The 24,921-nt window shown below is 37.6% G+C and overlaps 1 protein-coding gene across 2 annotated transcripts in view; it reads right to left on the bottom strand.

The window, feature by feature from the left end:
* micu1 (mitochondrial calcium uptake 1) overlaps positions 1–24,921 on the bottom strand; it is a 153,397-nt gene that overhangs the window by 53,197 nt on the left and 75,279 nt on the right. For both annotated transcript variants that reach the window (XM_084390941.1, XM_084390940.1), the window contains one exon: positions 11,933–12,095. In XM_084390941.1, the coding sequence (XP_084247067.1) occupies positions 11,933–12,095 (163 nt within the window). The remainder of the gene's footprint in view (positions 1–11,932; positions 12,096–24,921) is intronic.

Genomic DNA, 24,921 nt, shown 5'->3' with positions numbered 1-24,921 from the left:
TGCACATTAACATTCTTATCAGTTTTTGCTTTGCCTGGGAATTGAACCCGTGACCTTGGCGGTGCAAGCGCCATCGCTCTACTGTTTGAGCTACAGGAAAGCATATATAGTCCTATCTATAATCAATAGAAAATTAAACTGAATAATAAATTGAAACTCCTGCTGCACGGGTTTCGTTATTATAGTAGATAATATAACAAATAAAATAAATATTGATAGGCCTACTTGTTAAAAGGGCTTTGTGTTTCATTTATTAGGCTAGCCTACTGTCAATAATTGAAAAAAAGAATTAACGAATGAATTAAAATGAAACGGTTTTTCTTCATGGAAGTTTTGCATTTGGTGAGCTAATAAAATATTAAAACTCAGTCAAATCAATATTTTGTGTACAGTTATTTAATTATGCCATCCAGTATGTTGGACTCGCTCTCTCTCGTATCATCCGCTTCACGTCGGGGTCCTCATCTGCCTGTCGGGGGTTTATATTCTGAGATAACAACCGGCTGGGTGTCCATTATCCCTACCTGTTAGTAATGCATGTTTAAATAAATTTGTCATGAAAACAAGTTATGACAGCCACTGTGTAAAAGATTATATTTTAAAAATGAATTGGAGTAGAAAATTTACTTTATAATTAGATTTAGAAGTTAATGCAAAACCAGCCTTATGTGCAATGTGTTGATTATTAAATCAAAAAATAAAAAGCAACTGAATTGAATAATTTGGTCTCTGTTGTTAATTATAACCTTAAATATAATAGTAATGTGTAAGTAAGGGCTCCCTATATAGTTTACAGCATTAGCTAAGATTAGCTAAAACTTCAATTATAACTGAATTTATTTAAACACAGAGACACATTAGTAAAAAAAAGAAAGAAAAAAAACAGTTTAAAAAATAAAAGAAGCAGCAATTTTATGTTTAGTTTTCTCCCCCTTCACCGAACCCGTACCGAACCATGACTTCAAAACTGAGGTACGTACCGAACCGTCATGTTTGTGTACCGTTACACGTCTAGTAACTACCTATCATAGACTCTGATATAGCCTGATTCGTTGGACCGTTTTTCACCACAAGCGAACCGTGACCACCTTGTTGGGGCGATCTCTGATCGACTGTTTCAAACCAGGTGAAGCAAACGCTCCAAACGCGTCAGGTGTGAAAACGTCTAAGGCTAGAATACCAAAATGTGTGACCTCATAACAGTCCATCATCTAATTCATTAATCTAACATTTACTGTCCAAAATGACAAATTGTTATGTATAATGCAGACTGGTCTGAAAATGTTCTTTTGGCTGTGAACGCAAAGTCCAAATGCATTTACACACGCAAATACACACATTTGCAGCCATCAGCACATCTATCGGTTATTCATGGCCGGTGATCAAATCTCTTGCATCAGCTCGGCCTCTGGGTGACAGTCTTTCATTCTACCGTGCTAATTCATTTACCAAGCAACGTCACGCGCGCACACGCTTGATGAGCTGGGCTTCACTGTGGCATTCCCTCCTATAAAAGCCTCTGATCGGTTTGCCATCTCTTTACACGCAACAGCTATTTTCCTAGCTCAGCTGTCATGGTATCATGTGAGGGGTGGAATCGGGAACCATGGGGAACTAGGATGACCCATGAGGGAGGTGTGCAAAATTCAAGCCCCCATCAAAATGCTAATGCCAAGATGTTGCTGTTTAAATCTGATAAAGTAAATCATGTTATTAAACACTACGTGAAAGCAGATAATATGATGAAATTATTTAAAATTGACCGTCTAATGAATAAAACCAAAACCACTTCATCTTGGTAATGCCCCAGGCAGTGGTTTTCCAGTCACACATCTCCTGTCTGCTTCAATGGAGAAAAACTGCAGGCTAAGCTTAGAGTTCAGCAAAGGTATTTCAATTAAATCTGACACACACAAAAAATGTATAGCTTCTTTAGCTCAAATTGTGCTAAAAAGCTGTATTTCCTCAGGTTGGTCTAGCTAATGTGCATGCGTGTCTCTTTTAACTGAAAGGTGGATCTCTTATTTAGAGGTCTTCCACTTGGATCCGAAAACCGGAGGTTTGAGATTGAACAAAGAAGCAAACAAATGCAACTTAAAAGTAAAAATTATTCATTCATACTCATTCATACTAAAGATGAAACGTGGTGTATAAGAAAAATAAAATAAAAACATGCGTATGATTATTATCCTTTATGGTTATTTCTATGATTAATCCTTTCAAACATTATTATTGCATTGATCCATTTATACTTTTTGTCTATTACATCTTTTAATATAATATACTGATAGTTATACTCATATTCATGTATTCTATTCAGACCAGACATTTAGTTTACTTCTACTCTGACAAACGTACGTCTATTTACGGGCTAGACATGCTATTTGTTTTTTCCGTTTTCTGCTCAGTGTGGTGTCCTGTTTGTTCATGCGTGTTATCTTGTTTAGTTTCACATGAGATGGTTATCTTATTAAGGTACAGCTGTATTTGCATAAGTTCTATATTACATGATGGAAATACTTATTTGGACATTTCTGCTTCTTAAGGTCCTTGCACACTGAATCCGGAATTTTCGCACGCGTTTTTTTCGTATCCATCATTCTATGAAGGTAAATCAGTAGCAAAACTCGAGAGCACGTAAATGTGAATTTGAGAACTTGTACAATAAATATTTGTACTTGTACATGAACATTTACACTCACAGCTCCAATGTGAAAACCTGTAAAATAAAAATCTGAAGTTGAATGTTGAAATTTGCACTCGCATACAATAGTCACAAACCTGTATTCTGAATTTGAAGCTGCAGACAAGTAGACACAAATGTGTAAAATGCCATTCACAGCTAATACAACGACAGACACAAACTTGTAATATATATTTTGCGTTTAATCTTATGTTCACATTCGCGGTACTTACTCAATTAGGCACTTACAACTTCTCAAATCTGTCACTGCAATTTCAAATTTCGCGCCTTGACTTTTGCTACTCTTTTCACGATATATCAGATGCAAAACTAACTTGTGCACTTGAAACTGAGAGGCGGTGAGAGAGAAAGGGGGGCGGGAGGAGGGGGGGTCAAAGGAGTCGTTTTATTGGTTGGCAGCTAGCCAATGAAATGGGACTTCGATGATGTCACGAAACCCGTGTGCACTGAAACGTTAACATGGCTTAATGCATTAGACTGATATTAAAAGAAATAAACGATATTATCAAACTCAGTAAACACAATGCTTATAATGCATACTACAGAAAAGCAGATGAGCACAGAATATGACGAAAGAAAGCAAATGTGTGTTCAGTGCAAATAAACTTGCTGCCTGTGTTTTATTAATAATTTAACGAATTATGTGTTGTTGTTTTTTTATAACTGTTGGTCCATTAAGCCTTATTAAGCGTTTTCTTGGTTTTCTGTGGGAGGAAAACGTACAATTAAACTCGTTGCATCCATATTCAGAGCTCAATTGCTTTGCTTTATTTGTATGGTGTTTCCTGAGTTTGGTCTTTTAATACCACTGTCTCAATTAAACACGTTGTGTTCATATTCTGTGCTCATCTGCTTTTCTGTAGTATGAAAACCAAGAAAACGCTTAAGGCTTAAAGGTATAGCGGAGGATTTTCTTTTTCCGGGTGGGTAGTATAAACTATTGGTCCACCTAAGTGTCAATCATTCTGGTGATATGTTTACGTAAGGCCGTCGTACGTGCTCGTCCCTTAGTTTTCGCTTTCTGCGCATGCGCACTTTCAGGGGTTTGTTTATGTGTGGTGAGCTACGGTTTAAGCCATTCATTGAAGCTCGCCGTTTCACCGGGTCCTTTGAAAATGTCCGAGGGTCGCAAGAGAAAAAGTTTGTACGAACTGTATGAGAAGAAGAGAAAGGCCTCAGAAGAGAGAAACAAGATCAGAGTGTTTTTGGGAGATTGTTTCACACGATGGCTTGCGCTGAAAACACAGGTTGGGCTTCCCACTGATGCCTCAGTCGCGAAGTTTCTACTCGACAGGTAAAGTTTGGCATGCTATTTGGAGAAAAAGTGCACAATGCACATCTTTTTTTGGAAAGTAATCTTGTATGAGCGATGCAGACAGCAACTTGTAAACAGCGTGCACGAGGAGAACCTCGGCTCGCACACGTTTAATAGGCGTTCCCTCTCGGGAACAGACCGATTGTTGCGCATGTGCATTTTTTTCAAAAAGTGAAGAGGGCGGTTCTTATCTAAAATTCGGAAAGATCCTCCGCTATACCTTTAATGGACCAACAGTTATAAAATAAATAAAAAAACAAAAAAAACCCACATAATTCTTTAAATTATTAATAAAACACAGGCAGCAAGTTTATTTGCACTGAACACACATTTGCTTTCTTTCGTCATATTCTGTGCTCATCTGCTTTTCTGTAGTATGCATTATAAGCATTGTGTTTACTGAGTTTGATAATATCGTTTATTTCTTTTAATATCAGTCTAATCATTAAGCCATGTTAGCGTTTCAGTGCACACGAGTTTTGTGACATCATCGTAGTCCCATTTTATTGGCTAGCTGCCAACCAATAAAACGACTCCTTTGACCCCCCCTCCTCCCGCCCCCCTTTCTCTCTCACCGCCTCTCAGTTTCAAGTGCACAAGTTAGTTTTGCATCTGATATATCGCGAAAAGAGTAGCAAAAGTCAAGGCGCGAAATTTGAAATTGCAGTGACAGATTTGAGAAGTTGTAAGTGCCTAATTGAGTAAGTACCGCGAATGTGAACATAAGATTAAACGCAAAATATATATTACAAGTTTGTGTCTGTCGTTGTATTAGCTGTGAATGGCATTTTACACATTTGTGTCTACTTGTCTGCAGCTTCAAATTCAGAATACAGGTTTGTGACTATTGTATGTGAGTGCAAATTTCAACATTCAACTTCAGATTTTTATTTTACAGGTTTTCACATTGGAGCTGTGAGTGTAAATGTTCATGTACAAGTACAAATATTTATTGTACAAGGTCTCAAATTCACATTTACGTGCTCTCGAGTTTTGCTACTGATTTACCTTCATATCATTCTGTGGTTCTAAATTGTCAAAACGCCATTCAAATGCTTGTTATGGATGTGAAAAACGCAGAAAATCGAACCCGATCCAAATTTTTTTTGACGGACGAAAGTTTCGGAGGCAGTGTGCAAGTGTGATTGACATAACGTGAGGTCGTATTTATTTATTAACGTAACATAAATTTCGGACTCAGTGTGCTGGTTCACACAGAAAGTGGTTTTGCTTTGAAAAAGCGAGACGCGGGGAGTGGAATGTGTAAAAAGCGCAAGATCTCGAGACATATTTTAAAAGTTGAACTTATTTTAACTTGAGTGCCGCATTTTTAGAACATCGTGTCATGCACGAGACGCTGCAAAAGACGGCGTTGGTCATACATGTCCGTCTAGCGTACGTGGAATGGAAAAACGTGATTTTCCGGTACAGGTTGAGAGCTTATTAATTACGAAAACGATTATTTATTTTTGCTAATTAATATTTTATTTCAGTTAATTTTTAAGTAACTGTTGTTAGTTTCGTTTCGTTTTTCATTTGTGTAAAAAAATTCTATCTTATTTCAGTTTACGAAAATGTTTTGTGACCAATAGTTTTAGTTTTAGTTTCAGTTTTAGTTTACGAAAATAAGGTTCACGTCCAAAACCTTGAAAAGTGCCTCGGACACGGGTCGGGTATAATATTAGTATAGCCTCTGGTCTTGGGTAATTTTAAATAAATGTGCTTTTACTGAATGGACCCGAGAAGACCCAGATTCTTTTAAAATGTTAACTTTCCATTACACAATACACTGAGGGGCAAACAGTATCTACCACTATTTAAGTAAACATAGCATCTAACACTATATAAACTTTAACCTGAATCCTCTGCCTAAAAAAAGTTATTTAGTGTATTTTGATTGTTACTGCATAAAATATGTCAGAATATGATAGAATATGTCAAAAAAGCCAATATAGGTGTTTAGTGCTTCATCTTGTGGGCTGCGTTCCACTTAATTTTAAACATACACTCACTAACTTAACTTCTCTAAGGGGAATCCCTGCGTGTGAAGGAAGTTTCTGCTGACAGACCCTAAGACTATCAGATTTGACAAAGGGAGTGAGCAAACTCATATGTACGCTTCAGGCAGCTCCATCTCCCATAATGCAACGTTGATTGTGACATTACAGAAGATGCCGCTAAATCTACCCCAACTTATAATAAATAATCTTCATAGCAGATTCCAAGTGATCAAGGGCTTAGGCCGTTCCCTTCAGACACTAGTGGGCACTAGCACAATGCAAGCAATGTATATCAGAGTTCATGAGACGCAGGCAAGTCAGCGAGTGAAGGGCATAGATACTTGAAGTAGAGCGTAGCCAAGGTTTGGCTGAAAAGCATGACCCTGTCAGTCCCCGCTGGTTGATGGGGGTTAAAGTTGTAACAACTGTTTAAATTTCACATGACAGCGATAGTTTTCAGTTTGTTTCACAGCTACAACAAGAGTATGACAGGTCAAAACCCCATGACTTAGAGTAACTGCATTTCATAGCCTCAGCCCTCAGAGGAACATTATATACTCAGATTAGAGCACAGGAAATGATCGAGGAAGTCAGTCCGCTGCACAGGCTAGTGGCTATTGGTGTATTTATGACTTAGAGCTATTTACAGATACAGACAGAAGCTCAGCATGAAGTTACATGACTTCGGAGTCGGGCTGTCCCAGACTAAAGATTTTTCTAGTTGACTAGTAGTTGTTCATTTAAGCCATTAGTCGACTAATCGCACGATTATATAAATTTAATTACTTAAATATATACTGAGGAGAATACTAAACCATAATGGGCGTTTAATATATAAAGGTATAATATAGCCTATTTCGCGCTCAAGTGCAAGCATAAAGATTGCCGCAAGGCACTGGCAAAAGTAATGATTATGATGTGTTGGGGGAAAAATAGCAAGGAGACAAAATTTATTAGTAAACTAGTGTTTTCTGTGTCAGTTTTGGCTGCGAAGATCAAGTTGACGATGCTTATTCGCCATCTCCGCAGTAGGGATGGGCATTTCAAGCAAAAATAATATTCGATGATCGCTGGGAATTATTCGATTATTATCCGGAAATCGCACCCCTCCCCCACATACTCACCGGTAAAACGGCGTTTGCTCAAATCCCGCTCATAAATAATATAATGTTATTTCTTAATTTCATCTAGGCCAGTGGTTCCCAATTCCAGTCCTCGTGACTCACTGCTCTGCACATTTTGTATGTCTCCCTTATTTAACACACCTGAACCAGATCATCAGCTCATTAGGAGAGACTCCATGAACTGAACTGAGTGTGTCAGATAAGAGAGACCTACAAAATGTGCAGAGCAGTGGGTCACGAGGACTGGAATTGGGAACCACTGATCTAGGCTATGTTGATTATAGGAAAAGTGAACAGCATGAGTAAGATAGGATCATAAGATGTCCAATATATGGGGAGACATATGGAGTGGGTCAGACATGATTTTGACCACTTCATTAAGTTTTGTTTTGTAGATAGCTTTTCTTTAAAGTGAATTTCGTTTTGTATGAATTGTATCTTAATTTTAATTAATGTTTCATCAACCAATTGCCTGGATTTAATAAATAAGAAGCAAATATGCTATAGCAGACAATATAATCAGGGCATGGAGGTGCCCGCGCGATCACTTGCATTGCAGGTAAACAAGCTCGTCTCATAAATGAACCGAAACTCAGTCTATAGGCTACTTGCCTCACAGCCATGAGAAATATATCTATAGAAAGTTTGAAAATGTATAATTTTAAACAAAACAATTAAAAACAAAAACAGACCACTCTCTGCTTATGTAATCCGAATGAAATGTGCATTTCTCTCTATAGGCGCGTTCACAATAGTGCGAAGATGGCGAGTCAGCATCGTCAACTTCTTCTTTGCAGCCGACACTGACACAGAAAATGCTAGTTTATTAATAAACAATTAAAATGCCTCCTTGCCATATTTTTGTGACATATTCATAATCATTACTTTTGCCAGTTCTTTGTGGCAAGCTTTTTGTGTGCGCTTGAGTGCGGAATAGGCTATATATATATATATATATATATATATAAGCCAATACAATTTTTATTTATATAAAAAAAAAAATAATAATAATTTTAATTTAATTTTAATGTGTGAATATATATATATATATATATATATATATATATATATATATATATATATATATATATATATGTGTGTATATATGTATATATATGTATATACATATACGTGTATATATATATACACACACATTTTCGAACCAGCATATCACAAAGGGCATTATGGGCTGAGTGAGCGGCGCTGAGCAGAATGAGTGAGCGGAGTGGAATCTTCAGAAAGGCGATATTCTACAATTAAAGTGCTGTCCGATACAGCGATCTATCACACGACATTAAAGAGCATCAAAACATTATTGGCAGATTTACTAAACAGGTACCCTGGAAATCCAGAGTTCTCACGAGAGCACAAGTTGAATTTGCTCAGCGAGTTTACTCTGGCGTCGAGTGATGATGCTCATTAAATACGCCCTTGTATCCGAGCTGCACCAATCACATCGGGTTATCTGATATAGGCGGGCCAGAGGCGAGCTAAACAGATGACGACAGCGCTGTGACGTCGAAGTCATTAGTAAACATTGCAAGATGGCTATGGATGAACACCAGTGGTTTGAAATGGCTTCGGCCGCTACAATGAACGAGTTAGACTTGGCTTTTTATCTAAAAGAGGAACAGAAGACAGCGCTCGAACCGTTCCTTTGCAAGAAGGGTGTTTTTGCTGTTTTGCCAACCGGATACGGTAAGAGTCTAATCTACCAGTTATCTCTGCTGGTAGCTAAGCGTATGGGGCTTGTTGTGATTGGTCGTGGTGTTATCCAATTGCGTGCAGTGAGATTTTCAAATGCATGCTTGGTGCCGGCCCTCGAGCTGGCCGATTTTCATTATTTGATGCCAGACCATTAATCTTTCAGATTTAGGTCTGGATTTCCAGGCTACTAAACGGTAAATTAGCTTGAGAGCGCAATTCCAAAACAGCACCGATGGTACTGACCATCGTCTACTGACGATGCACAAATTAAAGAACACAGACGCAGTCAAATCATTTCCATAATGACCAACGCAATCTACCAGGTAGCGTATGGTTTAACACGTGCTTTTTTGGGGCGGAAAATAATGGCGCAAACACCAGTATATTGACGAGCGCAAACCTTAGTAAATCACCTTGCATGATTCATTTAAATACTCTCCTCCATTAATTGTGCGCCTGAAAGGGAAACTCCTACAAATGCATATGCAATAAGGTCAGCTGCAAAAATAACTGTGTCCACACCTTTTCGGCACTAATTTTTCACTGCATGTCTTTAATAATTCCTGACAGTGGTTTTTTTAATGCCAAAAGAGGGTTTGCGCTGGTGCAAGCTGTTAGTAAACCTGGCCCTTATTGTTTGAATTTTGTTCTAAAATTGACAGAATTTCAAAGCTGACACTTAGTTTCATATCAGAAGTAACAAAGCACAGAGCTTATTGCGATTACTGGATCATAGGCGTTATCAAATAAATTTTAGTTACTTTTTTGTTCATGCATCAACTGAAAACAGGAAGATTGATTAAAAACGAAAAATCGATATGGTCAACCCAGCCCTAGCATCCACACATCTTTACTGTACCTGTTGTAGCCTATTAACATTGTGTGCACGAAACAGACACTGACATGTAGTGTTTGGACTGGATCACGATGACCAATTAAGTTCTAAGCTTCAGAAAGCTTTTAACCTTTTTGGACTACTTCATGTAAATCACAGGCCTAGCGCCGATGAGTCTGGGTCAAATTGCCCCATTGTCACTTTAGTGGCCTGGCAGAGGCTAAACAGAAACACCTTCGTGAGGTTCAAAAAGATCTTAATCAACTCCACTTCCCTCCCATGGCAGGCACAAAAGGCCATGTGGCATGGACATGAGAAATGCAGTCAATATAAATATACACAGACATTCTTTCCATTTAACTCAAAATTAAGGCATCCCAGAATGCATATGATATATTCATGTGTGTACGTATGTCCCCTACCTTACATTAGCCTAGTTGCGACTTTTTAGTTGTGTTAGTTAAACTCTAAGTGCTTATATTCAAGTGTAAAAATGTATCTCTACTTTCATTTCTTCCAGCCATACCTTCCTTGGTATCGAAATACTCCTCTCGTTGCGCCTAAATTAAAGGTGAACTAAGTAACTTTTTTACCTTAACTGAACAGCTTCGGAGTCACTGGAATGGTTATAATACTTATTTCGGGTTGAATGGTGGTCGTTTCGCACCCCCCTGGTGCCCGTGAGCGGAAAATATGCACTTGCAACTTTGGGGCAGCGGGCCGCTGGCCGCCGCGTCAGGAAGTATCGCGTGATATCAGGTCTCGCGATGTAAACAACTGCTTTACGGCCAAAAGAAATCTGCTAAAATGCTGTCATTATTGCGCTCCCTCACGCTGTCCGAACCTGAATGAAGAAGACGTTTTAAAGAATGTCCCATCTGCTTTGATGTCGTTGATCTATTAGCCTCTGGTGTCTGAGAATCACCAACGAGTTTTTACAACAGTGTTGTCAAATATCTATTCCGAAGCTGTGGAGGGAGCTCTAGAGAGAAACCTGCGAGCAAAAAGCGAGAATACAGCGTAGAAATCCCGAAGCTACTGAGTGCTGCTTTAACTATGTATAGTATGTTACAATGAAATGTATTATACTATTTTTACCATCCTTTGGAGTAAAAATGATCAATTCTGACACCATCATAAAACATGCAAATTAGGCTGTCAGAAGGAGACGGTCATTTCACCCAAAATAAGAACGCCTCAGGCTCATGAACAACGCAACGAGGATCTACACACACACACACACACACACACACACACACACACACACACACACATTCTTGCTCAGCACCAAAGATCCATGCTAGTATTATTTCTAGCGATATTTAGATGTGTTTTAGATTGTTTACTCCTGCCATAAGGTGATTTGATTCTTTGCTGGCTCTCAAAGGTTAACTGTTAGTGATATTTGCCATTCTTTGACCTTCTTTCCCTATCTTTCTTTACTTCTTGTTATTCTGTATATATGTATTCTTTAAGTATAGTCGTATGTATTCGTATTTCATTTATTAAAAACCATCATACGCTTGATTGTCTCTGTTGCTGCTCATCGATCAGTCACTTAAATGTTTGATCTTTAGCTACAAGCTTTTATACTTTTGAGTACTTTAGTTAGTAATCTAATAAAACAGAAAAGTTATTCTTCATAACCAGAAGAATAACCTTTCCTAAGAGCTGATAAGAAGAATCTTTCTTGTGAGTTGTTAAGAAGATCGTTCTGTTGAATGAACAGATTAGTCGATGTGAAATAAAATTTGTTAAAAGTTATTCTGAAAACCATCATAATCATATCTATATATTCATAATTAATTATAATCCGTTGTAATTAATTATCCACAAACATATATCCACATACATACAGACACACACATACATACACATATACTGTATATATATATATATATATATATATATATATATATATATATATATATATATATATATATATACATACACACACACACACACATTTATTTATTTATTTATTTATTTATTTATTTATTTATTTATTTATAGGTACAAATACATGGGATATGTATTCCCTTTTTTGGGTGATTTAAATATTTAGGCAATAATTGATCATAACGAGTTATGATTATATATATTATTTTTTTATATATTAAAATATATAAAAAATTAAAAATAAAATGTCATCCTGTCATTCCAGTTCAACATCCTTTCTGATGTGGTCAATTATGATATCCAATTCTGAATTTTGCCCAACCCTGGTCAAGAAAGACTGAAACTCACTCTCTGGCTGTTTCTCATTGGGTGTGATGGAGCGCACAAAGTCCTGTGGCGTCATGTACACCTCGGCATCTCCGTGCTCACTGATGATCTTCAGGGTGGCAAAGTAGCGAAATATCTTGTCTGGGGTGGAGTAAGCTCTGATCCGGTTCTCATACTCCATCACCTGTATCAAACAAACAGAAAAACACACTTAGCAAACACAGACAATATCAATTCTGGGAACTACTTAATTTTTTCCTTTTGTCTTAATTTTCTACTAAATAAACTACATTTTTACCAGGGTGACAGCATTTCAGGTGTTTTTATAGTAACATGCTATTTTATCCAAGTAGCTTTATGACACAACCAAATGCTATATTGCTATTTTCATCACACTGTATTGTTGTGCTGCGTTTACCCTCTGATGTCCAGTCTCTCTCATATAGGATTGGAATGATTCATAATAATGAATGAATCTGAATCAAAATTCTGTTGTTGTGGCGCAAGTACTTTGCTTTTTTTTTTTTTTTTTACTCGAATTAATTTGGGAAAGAAACCACTGTGTGTTGCTGCTGTGGCTTGACAATTGTCAAGATAAAGCAAAAACAGACAATATTGTGTCTAAAATGTAAGTTATTTAATATTAACTTCTTGCTTACTGAATTGTTGTATAGTCAATTTCACATTTTCAACCTTGCTGATATTCGGAAAAACAGCATTTTTGCTCATGTGATATTGCTTGATTATAAATATAAACAAGAAAATGCACCCATAAATGTGAAAATGATCCACACTCATGGGTCTATATATAGGCAATAGTATGCATTTTTGAGGAATGTATAGGTGTGCATGCAGCATGGGGCCCCAAAGAGTTAAAGCCCCAGGGCCACTGATTGAGTTAATGCAGCCCTGTTGTTTTCGGTGCGAGGGCGGGACAACTTGTCACTCACAAGATCACAGCAATAGCAAACCACAATGATCCAACGTTATGAGTTATGAGTCAAAAACAGCCTAAAAGTAATTCATAGCCTGAAGCGACATGGCATACATTACTGAAAAATCATCCATTGCAGGTTGGCTATTGAACAAAGTGAAACTGTATAGCAGCGTTTCCACCGCAGGACTTTGGGGTGTTACTCCGTGTGTTTCGACCGCAGGAAACAGGGTCTAAACGAAGTTCCAGGTAAAAATATCCCGCTCAGAAAGTCTCTGCTTGCGAGGTAGAACTTTTGCAGGATGTTCAGGAACTTTCGGGGGTGGGACTTGGGCGCTGAACACGCTGATTGGTTGGGGGGTCCTGGGACAAATTGTTTCGGGTTATTTTGGTGGAAACGCGGCTTAAGTAATTTAAAATGTGTATAAATATTTCAGATACATAAACTGGACATTTTCTACTGGACTACAGCTGTCAATTTATTAACAGCGTAACGTGATCAACCACCTTGGACAGACTGACAAATTGAATTGAAACGGATTGCTGTGGACTCTGGGCTTATTATCAATGATATGAAACACAATATATTTGTCTCTAATGCCACTTTTGTGTGATGTCTATTAAATGATTTTTTGGCCTCAATAATGTGATTAAACTATCGTAATTTGGGGATATTTATTCAGCATATCATGTAACTCATTCCATTAAAATGTTTAATTGATTGACAGCCATTAATGGAGACAAATTAACTGTTAAATAAGAGCAATTACTGCAGTTTGTGTCTCTTAGTGTGATGAATATGTCTGTGTTTTTTATCAAAGATCATCAAAATGAGCAGTAATAGAGGTCAGTTTTATCATTCTCATCCAGCCTTTGTTGGTGTTTTCTTTTCCTCTTTCTGGCCATCTTTAGCAAATGCCCATTTTGCGACTCATTATGCAGCCTACTGTATGCTAATTTACGTCATTTCTATGCTAATTGACTGTCAGTTTGCATGCTGCTATTAGACAAGAGAAGTGATTGTTAATTGCAAGATGAAATGATGAGGATTTGGAGTTCAGGATCCTGCCTGAATGCATGACGTGCAGTAAGTGATGTTTGTAATGTGAAACTGTACTTGTCAAACACTGAGATTCAAGAGGTCACTGCGCACTACAGCTTATTTTTAATTTTTTAGTTTATACTTGTGTCAGATCATAGACATACTTGGTCACTGCATTGTGTCTCACCGTTATTTCAAGATTTTGCACCATAAAGTATTGTATTTTTAACACGCCATGTCAAGCTAAAAATATTACAATTTAAAAGTTCTAAAAACACATTCAGAGACCTTTGCCTTTATTCAGTTGCACTCCGTTTTGCTGTGAACACACTCCAATTATAAAGGTTGAGTGATGTTGACTTTTTTATTTCTCTGAAACAAAAAAGATATTTAGAATTTCCCACCCCCCCCATATAATACAATTTAAAGGGGTCCAATGGTGTTTTGGAGCCCATTGACTTTCATTACAAAAATAGTAAAAACATTCCAAAATATCTTCTGTATTCCGTAGAAAAAAATTTATACAGGTTTGGAATGGCATACAGGGCTCTTTTCAAATTTGACGTTAATTCATAGATCCTATTCATCTGACAAACAGATTTTGCATACGATATATAGGGAACTACACATATGTGACCTGATCCAGCAAAATGAGTCACAGTGACCCAAATTTCAAAACTGAGATTTTGGTATTAATGGAAAGAGGAGACCATAAGATTTCAAATGATATCCTAGTCAAAGTCATACCTTGAATGGTTGTAAATATATACACATTTGAATTATGGTCGTCTGCCCTCTTTTTCCAATTGAAAACCTGAGAAAATCGCTTTTAAAGTTTTTTGCCCGTTTTTTGTTGATATCTTTCAAAATCCATTGCATTTAAAGGGATGAACTATTTATTGTACAGCTTAATTTTACCAAATGACCAGAGCTTAGGTTAGAAGCCTCCAGTGAGTTCAACGCTTTTGGCGACTTTTTGGCGACTTTGCTCTCTTTTGACAGCGACATTTCTCAAATTAATAATATTTAATCTTTCTGAGGAGATCTGCTAGCTTGTTTACACAGAGCGCTGCGAGTCTGACAGGAGGATGGCTGGACCAATCGCGTGCCGGTCAGTCGAAATGGGGCTTCCCATTGACAAATGATCAGCGTTTGTGTACATTTCTAAGCTTTTTGATTGGTTCTATACAACGTGTAACACCATATTTGGAGAGCAGAGATGTTTCAGGGGATACCCGGGAAATGCTCAGAGGTGACGAGAGGAGTTGAGAAAAGCAATATTCATTTCCAGGGAATTTAGTAAAACTTTGTAAACTTTAATAGTCATTTAAATGCCTTTACCCAATTATCTGGACTACAAAACTTTAGGAGATTATTTTTGAATGTCTGTTCTTTGAAATTTAGCACAAAAAAAATTAATAAAATAAAAAATATTATTTCATTGTTTTTCCACATAATCGGCCCATATCTTAAAATGGAACGTTGCCACTTCCGACTCATTTCGCCAGATCGGGTCACAATCACATATTAACATTTGCTCTTAATTTGACAAAAAACAAGAAATGCACTGACTGAATTATTATGACAAAGTCTGCAAAGCAAGGTGATTTAAAAAAACCTAAAAAAACTAAAACCTGAACTACACTTTCCTGTTGCTGCAAGTACTGATATTTCCTTCAGAAAATGCAAATGTAGTTTTTCTTTTAGAGTGATCTTGATACTTGGTTCTGAAATATTAAAGCTCATGATTACATGAGCTGGCATAAGAGAATTTAATTTAATATCATAAAATAAACCCTCTTCCAGCACGTGAGTGATTGCTGTGTGACCATCTGTCTTTTGCACATAAGAAGCTCTAACAATAAAAGAAAAAGCTGCAAACTGATCCAGGCAGAAATTGAATGCGACGGTTCAGATGTCTATGATAACAATAATAGGACAATGCATGTTGTCTTTTTAATGAGAGCAACTGTACACAACGTTCACAAAGGTCACTCTATGCATCACTAACTGCCATCTCCATGACATCATTCATACAGAAAGAGGCTTGTTTGTGTGTGTGTGTGTGTGTGTGTGTGTGTACAGGTTTGGCTATACTTGTGAGGGCCAAATGTCCTCATTTATCTACTGAAACATTATGACTGACTATCGAGGACATTTTACTGGTCCTGGCACCAACAGTGGGCTGGCAGTGATTCCAGCTGACATTGGCACACCAAGAAAGGGTGGAGACAAAGTACACACAAGTACCAAAGCAAGGACATACCTAGAGGCATACATCACACACACATACACATAAGAAACACTTTCCTTGATCTTTTGAGAGCTCACTGTGCTATAAAACACTGTCTGTCTCAAACCTATGGAAATGGAATCACATAAGTGATTGCGAACCCTCTACAAAAAAAGCGACATAATGCGTCATCCAAATAGTATTAAGTGCCAAGGATACATGTGTTGCAGTTTAAAAAAAATTGGTTAAAACAAGGTATCTTAGGAGCATAATTATGGAGGCTGTAGGGTATTGCTAAACAGCAGTAGAACTAACAATAAAATGCGGTCAAACTTCATGCCGTTTCTGGTTGTGTAGCACCCGCTGCTCTGCAGTTCCTTCTGAACGATTCCAACATAAGAAACAAACGGCTGAAGTTTATTTTTTACAAGTTTCCTGATCATTTTAGTCTGATTCTTTTATGAATCTGTGATGATGTAATACTACCATTGTAAAGAGGAATTATTATTTGGATGGAAACTTGCAAGAGCTGTTCCTCATTTCATATGCAAAAAGGGAATTTACTGTACATATACGTCTTAAAGTGTATAGCAGAAGGGTGCAAAATGGTCTTGTAAAACTCAACTATGTTTTTGTTACGGTGTATTTTATAAATATCATTTATAGCGCCCCCTATATGATAACCCTGCATAATTCCTACTTCACACACAGACACTATCCTTTATTTTATTTTATTAATTTATTCATGTCATTCTTGATATATTTTATATTCAATAGGTTTTTTTTTTTTTACTTTGCTGTTTTGTTGTTTTTGCACTGTGAAACTAGAGAAAAACATTTCACAACATTACATCACATGCAAAAATAAAGAACCTTGAACTCTATATTTATGCAACCCCTCTAAAAATGTGATCCTGTGGTCCTCTGCATAATCAGAAAAACTCAAATGTGTAATTTAAACACCAAACGGCATGTTTTCAAATAGGTTTCTTGACCTATTGCATATCTAACAGATGCCCCCGAAACAACCAGTCAATGTTGCTGTGTCAGGCAGATCAGATCCTCAAAGAAACAGAGTAATGTTTTGATAGAACCACAGAAACACAATGTAATTTCGGGAGAATCAAACTAAGATTGGTTTACTGAACCAATATGAATATTTTCATATGAATATACTATGAATATTTGGATAAAAACACTATAGCCTTTCATAATGTCAACATAATGTGATACAACTGGAAAAATGCATGCATCTGAATGCATTAATCTCCATTATTATTTTTCTGTCGGCTGTTAATGGAGCCACGGTCCAAACTTTAAGTAGGACAAAGGAAAATATCCATTACAGAAAACATCAATTCAGCTAAAGATTAAAAGTTCATCTCAAACAAAGCATCAAACTTGAGAAGACTTTAAATCTGTGCAGAATGTGACGAGACATCCATTATAAGCAAAAATCTAGATACGCGGACTAAATGGATCGATACTCCTTCGGAAAGACATGGTTCTACTTTGAAACTGATTCAAACAAGATGGGAGTTTTGAGTGAGACGTAATTTGGGACAGGGATGGAGGAGGGGACAGGGATGAGATAGAATGATTGGCACCCGTCAAAAAGCATTTGCTTATTAGTTTCTTCTTATAATATTCCAATTTCAGAGTGCTTTAAGAAGATTACCAATACGACACTTTAAAATGAATCGGATTTTGATGGGAGCACTCAAAATGACCCAGATAAGTCTGAAAACACACCAAAACACAACACAAAGCGCATGTCAAAAAATAAACAGAGGTCCTCATTTATGAAATAAGCGTGAAATTAATTTCAGCAGAAATCACGCATAAATTAGCTTTTTAAAAAGTTGAACTTGTTTTTACCTTGAGCACCGCATAGGATACAGTGTCATGCGTGAGATGTGCAATGGTAAAAGACGCCCGTCTAGTGTGTGTTTACTTAGAAAAACAATGGCACATTTCGTACCAGGGGCCGGATTCACGAAAATCTTCTTAAAGCTACACTGTGTAACTTTAAGTTGATTCTTAGCAAAAAACATTTTGTTCTATCAAAAGTATATGTGCTCATTCATGTGTAATTACTTCCACCAACTAATAAAGTATTCTCGTAAGCGTAAAATCTGCCATTTAGAATACATACGAGCGAGTCGCTCGAATGGCGGAAGCCATGTTGCGCCTCCATCTTGAAAATACATTAGCCAAAGAGGGACATACCTGGAAATTCAAGCTTCGCCTTTCGCGTTTTACACTCAGTGACACCGTGACGAATGCGAGGGGGAGATTACTCGTGACTGCCGGCAGATTTGAAAGATTGCTGATGGAGGATCACGCTTATTTTCGAGCGTAGCAGAGTCGCCAAGGAAGCGAAAGAGAGAATTAAAACGTCAACGCGACAGGCAAATCAGCAAGACCAAAGTCAATACTGGAGTAACTTTTCCCAGATGGAAAGAGCTCATGAGGAGCAAAGATTTTAAAACGGACGCCGAAGTTGCCTGCTTTCTTCTCGACAGGTAATTCAGCCTATTTGTGTAAATTCGAAGTTTTATAGTTGTTTGTCTAACCATAGCATGGTTTTGCATAACGCCAGAACGACCTCTAGTATAACTTGCGTTACTTTTCCTCGCGTCAATGGTGAAAAGTATTGTTTACCTTGTAACATAAATCTGTGCTGCGACGGATCACAGGTGATGAATAGTTTTAAAGGCGCAATTTTTGCGAAGTCGAACTGGAAGCCATGTTAATCTTGGAATAATACGGCCACCGTAGGAGTTAAAACGCCCTCGGAATTGAAAGGAAAAGAAACTAATATTCACTGGGTAGTCATATACAATTTCACCGCTAGATGGGGGAAAATATCACACAGTGTAGCTTTAAGAAAGAAGTTAAGTAAATTCTTAAGATCAATTCTAAGAAGTTTGTAAGAAGGACCAGCTGACCTTCACAGACCACATTTCAAAGACAGCTCGATCATGCAGGTTTGCACTGCACAACATCAGGAAGATCAGGCCTTTCCTAACTGAGCATTCAACACAACTTCTCGTCCAGGTCCTGGTCATATCTAGGCTTGACTACTGCAATGCTTTTCTGGCTGGACTTCCATCATGTGCAACTAAACCTCTACAAATGATTCAGAACGCTGCAGCTCGTCTTGTCTTCAACGAGCCAAAAAGGGCCCACATCACTCCTCTGTTCATCTCTCTGCACTGGCTACCTCTCGCAGCTCGCATCAAGTTCAAGGCAATTACGCTTGCTTACAGATCTATCACAGGCTCAGCTCCCTCCTACTTTCACTCACTCCTACGAGTCTACATCCCTACCAGAAGTCTACGATCGGTCAACGAGCGACGTCTCGTGGTTCCATCACAGAGAGCCACAAAATCACTTTCCAGAACATTCTCATTCACAGTTCCATGCTGGTGGAACGCTCTCCCCACCCTCATCCGGAATGCAGAATCCCTGACAACATTCAAAAGACAACTGAAAACTCAACTCTTCCGTGAGCACTTAACCTCATAAAAAAAATAAACAAAAAATTGTCCTATGATCCTCCCTTATCGGGCTTATGCTACTCTGACCAATGCCTGAACTTTGTATTTTGAGCACTTCTTGCATTGTTTTTGCCTCTTCAAGATGACTCGCTTAACTTAGTCCTAAATTGTAAGTCGCTTTGACAAAAGCGTCTGCTAAATGACTATATGTAAATGTAAAATGTCCCTAAGTGCAATTCTTAAAAAATTCCTAAGTTCTCAAATATTTTCTTAAGAAAATGACAGGCTTTGGTGTTATTTGATTGAAAAAGGCTTATTGCTGAAGACTCGCTGACTGAAAAACACTTCAACGCCCGTCTTTTTGCACTGCCTGCAGATTACTGTAGATCATAATAAGTGTGCAGACTATTTTCATCGCGACTGGTTTCGCAGGAGGCAAAGTGTTTTTAATGTACAGTGTCAAGTTAAAATAGTTATTCTATAAGAGCCAGTCTCAAGGAGATGCTATTATAAGGAGATAATATTATATTTAGCAAGCTAGTGTTATTGTAACGCTTAATATTTGAAACAACTCAAATTCATTAAACATTTGGTTATTTAGGACAGGTTAGAGGTTATCCTAACTTTAAGACGTTATTTACGATGATTTTTAAGAACATTCTTTTCGGGAATATGAATACTTCTTAAACTTTATCCTAAGAACAATCTTAAGAAAAAAAGATAAGAACATTCTTAAGAAAAGTTTCTTTTTTCTTTTTCTTAAAGTGTCATGAATACACATCAGTTTAACACAGAAAGAGCATTGTTACGTTTTTGTCCATTGTTCTTTGAATTTTCTGTGTATCTACTTCTGTGTATTAGAATAATTCATTGTGTCATTGCGTTCATGATCAGATGTATCAGTATCAGTGTACCAGTGTCCTCATTTGCACATAATATATTTCATTTAAAGACAAAGTGATTAAATATATGAGCATACACAGTGCTGCTGGTTCATGTTTAGAACACTATATGAAGTATATTCATTAAAACTTGAAACATGCTTACTCGAGTCCATGTGTACTATGATCGGCGTTGCGAGCGTTGTTAAACTCATCGCTGCGTTCCGCGCAGAAACCGCTCTCAAGCATGCTCCCGCATGTTGTTACAATAGGCCTACTAAATATTGTTATTTATATTCATATTTTCGTTGTGTTGGTAGTCAAACTCCAGCTCTGACAGTATTGTGGGGAAAAGGAAACAACACTTTTGTGCTACTGTGCTGAGGAAACATACACTTATTACATTGTGCCTGCACGCAACGCTGAACTGGCAGAGGTGAAAAAACTGCTGAAATGGTCTTTCGTGGCCTTTGAATTCTCCGCTGTAATGCAATCTCATGCGTAATACAGCGCAGTGATTGGATTAAAACCGTTCATTCTCACGAATAAATGCGGAGAGGTGCTCAGAATCGTGAATGGCGTAGATGGCGTAGAATCGTGCCTCTCCAGCCCCAGCAGCCAATCACACACTCCGGATGCACGCTTCTACCTCAGATTCTGTGATGTCGCGCTTTTCAACCTAAAGAACGAAACTGCTCTAAAAAGCACAAAAATGACCAAGTTCTTTTAGTGTTTTCAGTGATGTACATATCCTTTCACATCTCAACATTTTTTGGGGGGGTTTCATGGCCATTTAAGTAAAAAAATATAAAGAAACTGGCAGTTAAGAACATTTTTATATATTTATGTTTTGTGAATCCCGCCCCTAGGTGAACAAAAATAGATAATAGAGGCATTTGCGAACTGCACAACGTTCAAAAAGTGTTCGAAAAGGCATAAAGAAATAACCGACGCCGTCACGTTTGATTTATTCAAAAGATATGGTGCCTGCAAATATTGTCAATAAAGCCGGCTTCCAAAAATTATACAGACAAGTATGTGTGTGAGGAAATATCGTTTCAAAATTGTGCTTAAAATCGAAAACCGCGCATATCGCACTTCCTTAGTTACGATGGTAATCGCACAACTCTACCACTACACATTTCTGCTGTTGCACGTTTATACACCTCCTAGTCCACAAAATGATCTACACACAAATTAGTTTTGTTTGCATTTCATGAATGAGGCCTATTGGTTGGAGAAGTGGCCTGGAGGGCAGAGCTCCCGTAAACGGCGACAGCCATTTAATGTACCCCGCAACGTGATGAATGGCCTCATCCATCAAAGGCAGAGCTCCACCATCCTACAACAAATCAACTTCGCTTTTAATGTGCTGCTGGTTTGATGTATGCTGTTTATTTTAATACTGCATCCATATGTCAGAGAATACCTACATTCTCTCCCTTTTTCTCAGCTTGTGAAGATTAGGTTCTAAACAAAAAGGTCTGAACCACTTCTGCCGCGTCTCGCTATTTTAGGACGCAGGGTAACAAAAATAAATCATCCTGACAAATTCTCTCCTTTTTTAAAGAACACATACACACAAAAAGCACAAGACATCGCCGAAGTAGCCATGTTGAGAAATTAAATTATTGAACAGCCATGATCCAACATAGATGTGTAAAAGCCAAAGCTAATTGTGGTGATGAATAGATCCATCTTCAGCAGGGCCTACATAGTGCTTTACAGCATACGGCACAATCAAAATACATTAAACGTTTCGCAAACACAAATAAAAGTGGTGCCACTGGACAGTTCTGATTGTTCGAGGGGGTTCCTCTCCGACTGTGATACAGTCCTCAAGTACAGCATCTGTTTAAAGTAAGCAATAAGGTACGAGAGGCTGTGCTGTATCGTGAATAAGTCACGGCTGAAGGGCGTTGTTAGGCACGACGCGAAGCGGAGTTAAAACGGTTACCCCACATACAAACATTGAAGCCGAAAAATATGCATCTATGCAACTTCCATGAAGTGAAATCACTAAAAGCCTTCCTTCCACTGGAAAAAATAGTCCCTGACCATAAACAGCAACAGAAGTTACATACATTAGATGGCGGCAGAGACTGTCATTATCAGTGAGTTAGTCAGTAGAGAAGACTTTTATATTGACAGGACTCAAACTTGTGATTACGGAGAAGGAAGACGTAACTGACAGATGACTACCGGTATAGGGCAAGGGAAAACCCCTTAACTGTTAAAAGGACAAGATATCGCAGGGGACATTCAAACTGATTTTTTTATTCTGAATATAGGACTGACCTGAAGGAAAATGCTATGTCTACTGTAAATGCAGGTACACTCGCTTACTCGATCTCTCACGATACTCTATAGCTTCAATGAACAATATCAATGATCAACATGTGTTTAAGTTGCTAAGAGTGGTTGCTAGGGATGTTGTGTAGTGATACATAGAACCGTTGGGTGAAGCGGTCATAGCCGTGTTTTATCGTGAGCTTTTGACCGATCAGAATCAAGGATGGGAACTGACCGTTTTATAAGGGAATATGTTGTACACTCTTGTAGTATCCACTTATGAAGTCAAATTTTCTTGTACCAAGAACTGTTATATAAACAGGATTGCTATTTTTCTGTCATCATTTCCTCACCTTCATTTGGTTCCAAACCCATAAACCTTTCATTACTTTTCAAAATACAAATGAAACGTGAGAGATTTCTGTACCTCCAGTCCATTTACCCAAATCTTTCATGCTTCAAAAACTTGCAGCAAACATAATCTATATGAATCGAGTGGTTTAATCTAAGTATTTTGAAAGGATATGATCTCTTTATATAATGAAAAGACTTAGTTTAGGATTGTATTCAATATAAACAGTGATCAATGTACATAAATAGAGCACATAAAATATGGTCAATGGACTCTCAACCGTACTTGCCTGCTGTAAATGGTTCTTGTGGAAGCTCAAACATGCTTGTGCCTCGCTGTCCTCGCTGGTTCTCTGCATAATTTTTGGTGAACTATCCCTTTAAGACTTTTTTTAGTCAGCATGAAACAAAAGTTCTAAGTGAAACGACTTCTTGAATGAGAAAACAAATGTAGTGTGGGACTTGATGTTGTCCATCAGGAATTGATTGGATTTTTGGAACATTATGGTTTGCTATAGATTGCATCAATCGGGTTCCAGGAGTAAATTCTCCAAAGGGAAATAGATTTTTAGCAATAACTTAAAGACAGCCCTACTGTGAGCTACGAGGTTGTAAATCAACAGTATTTGTTTCTGTTGAAGCCGCCAGCCTGCATTATTTCAACTTAGTTTTAAAATAATCGTGTTTCACAGTTAAATTCATGGTGAAAAACTACATTACCCATGATGCCATAAAGAAAAATCCACCAATCAGAGTCAGAACAAGCAAATCAAGTCAAAAGCGCAATTGATGAAATCAAGTCAGTCTATTTGATTATATAAATATAAACTTAATATACTGTTTAAATATATATTAATTTGGTCATGCTGTTCACAGTGCTTCATGGGATTCCCTCACTAAAGCCATTAAGTACACAGTCTGGTACCTTTGAATTTTAGTGACATTTTCCAATACTTTTTTGATTCAAATCAAAGTTTGTAAGATTAAGATTCACCTCGCAGCTGGTTGGCCTGGTTCATGGCTAATAACACTTTAACAAAAACTTATTTGAATGGAAAAAAAATACTTGTGAAAAGTGGGCGGGCGGTGTTTCACTCTACTGCTGTGATCTCATGTGAGTGACAGGTTGCCCTGCCAATAAATATGTCATCAGAGAAGAGAAAAGATCCTGCCGCGGCCCGCGAGGGAGACGGGAAGTTATTTTGATTAAAGATTACGAGGGCACATTAAAAAACATTCATCATAACAATGGTAATATTCCATAAAAAAATAAGAATTGTCAATTTTGATTTCAAGGTGACTTTTACAACCCTCCACATTGCGAGTACATCACTTGCATATGCAACTAAATTTTGTGCTAGGCAACTAAATAATGTCTGTTATTAGCCATTAGCTAATAAACTTTTAGATTTCACTTGCCAGTGATTGAGTTAGAAACTAAGAATAAGTTAAGAACATATTTATTTTCATGGTGTGTTATATATTATGAGCGCTTTCCACTAGAACTCTCCACTAGAACTGATCTTTTTATAGAAAAGACTGTGTAAGCTTGTTTATGAGGCCGTAGAAACAGCCGTTCTAAATTTGAATTAGGTTGGAAAACAGCGAATTGGACCACAGTGTTCCCTCGCATTTACAGCACACTATTCCTCTATTGATATCAACGGATTCACAACGTTCTCTGATGGACTGTAATCTATTGTGTGTGAACGCTCTTACTCACCGTCACTTTGCTTATGATATCACATAAAATGTATATTTGTAAAAGACACAA

The sequence above is a fragment of the Rutilus rutilus genome (genome assembly GCF_951802725.1).
Source record: "Rutilus rutilus genome assembly, chromosome: 20".
Classification (NCBI taxonomy): Eukaryota; Metazoa; Chordata; class Actinopteri; order Cypriniformes; family Leuciscidae; genus Rutilus; species Rutilus rutilus.
The sequence above is the reverse complement of the archived record's forward strand: the minus strand, read 5'-3'. Positions and strand labels throughout refer to the sequence as shown.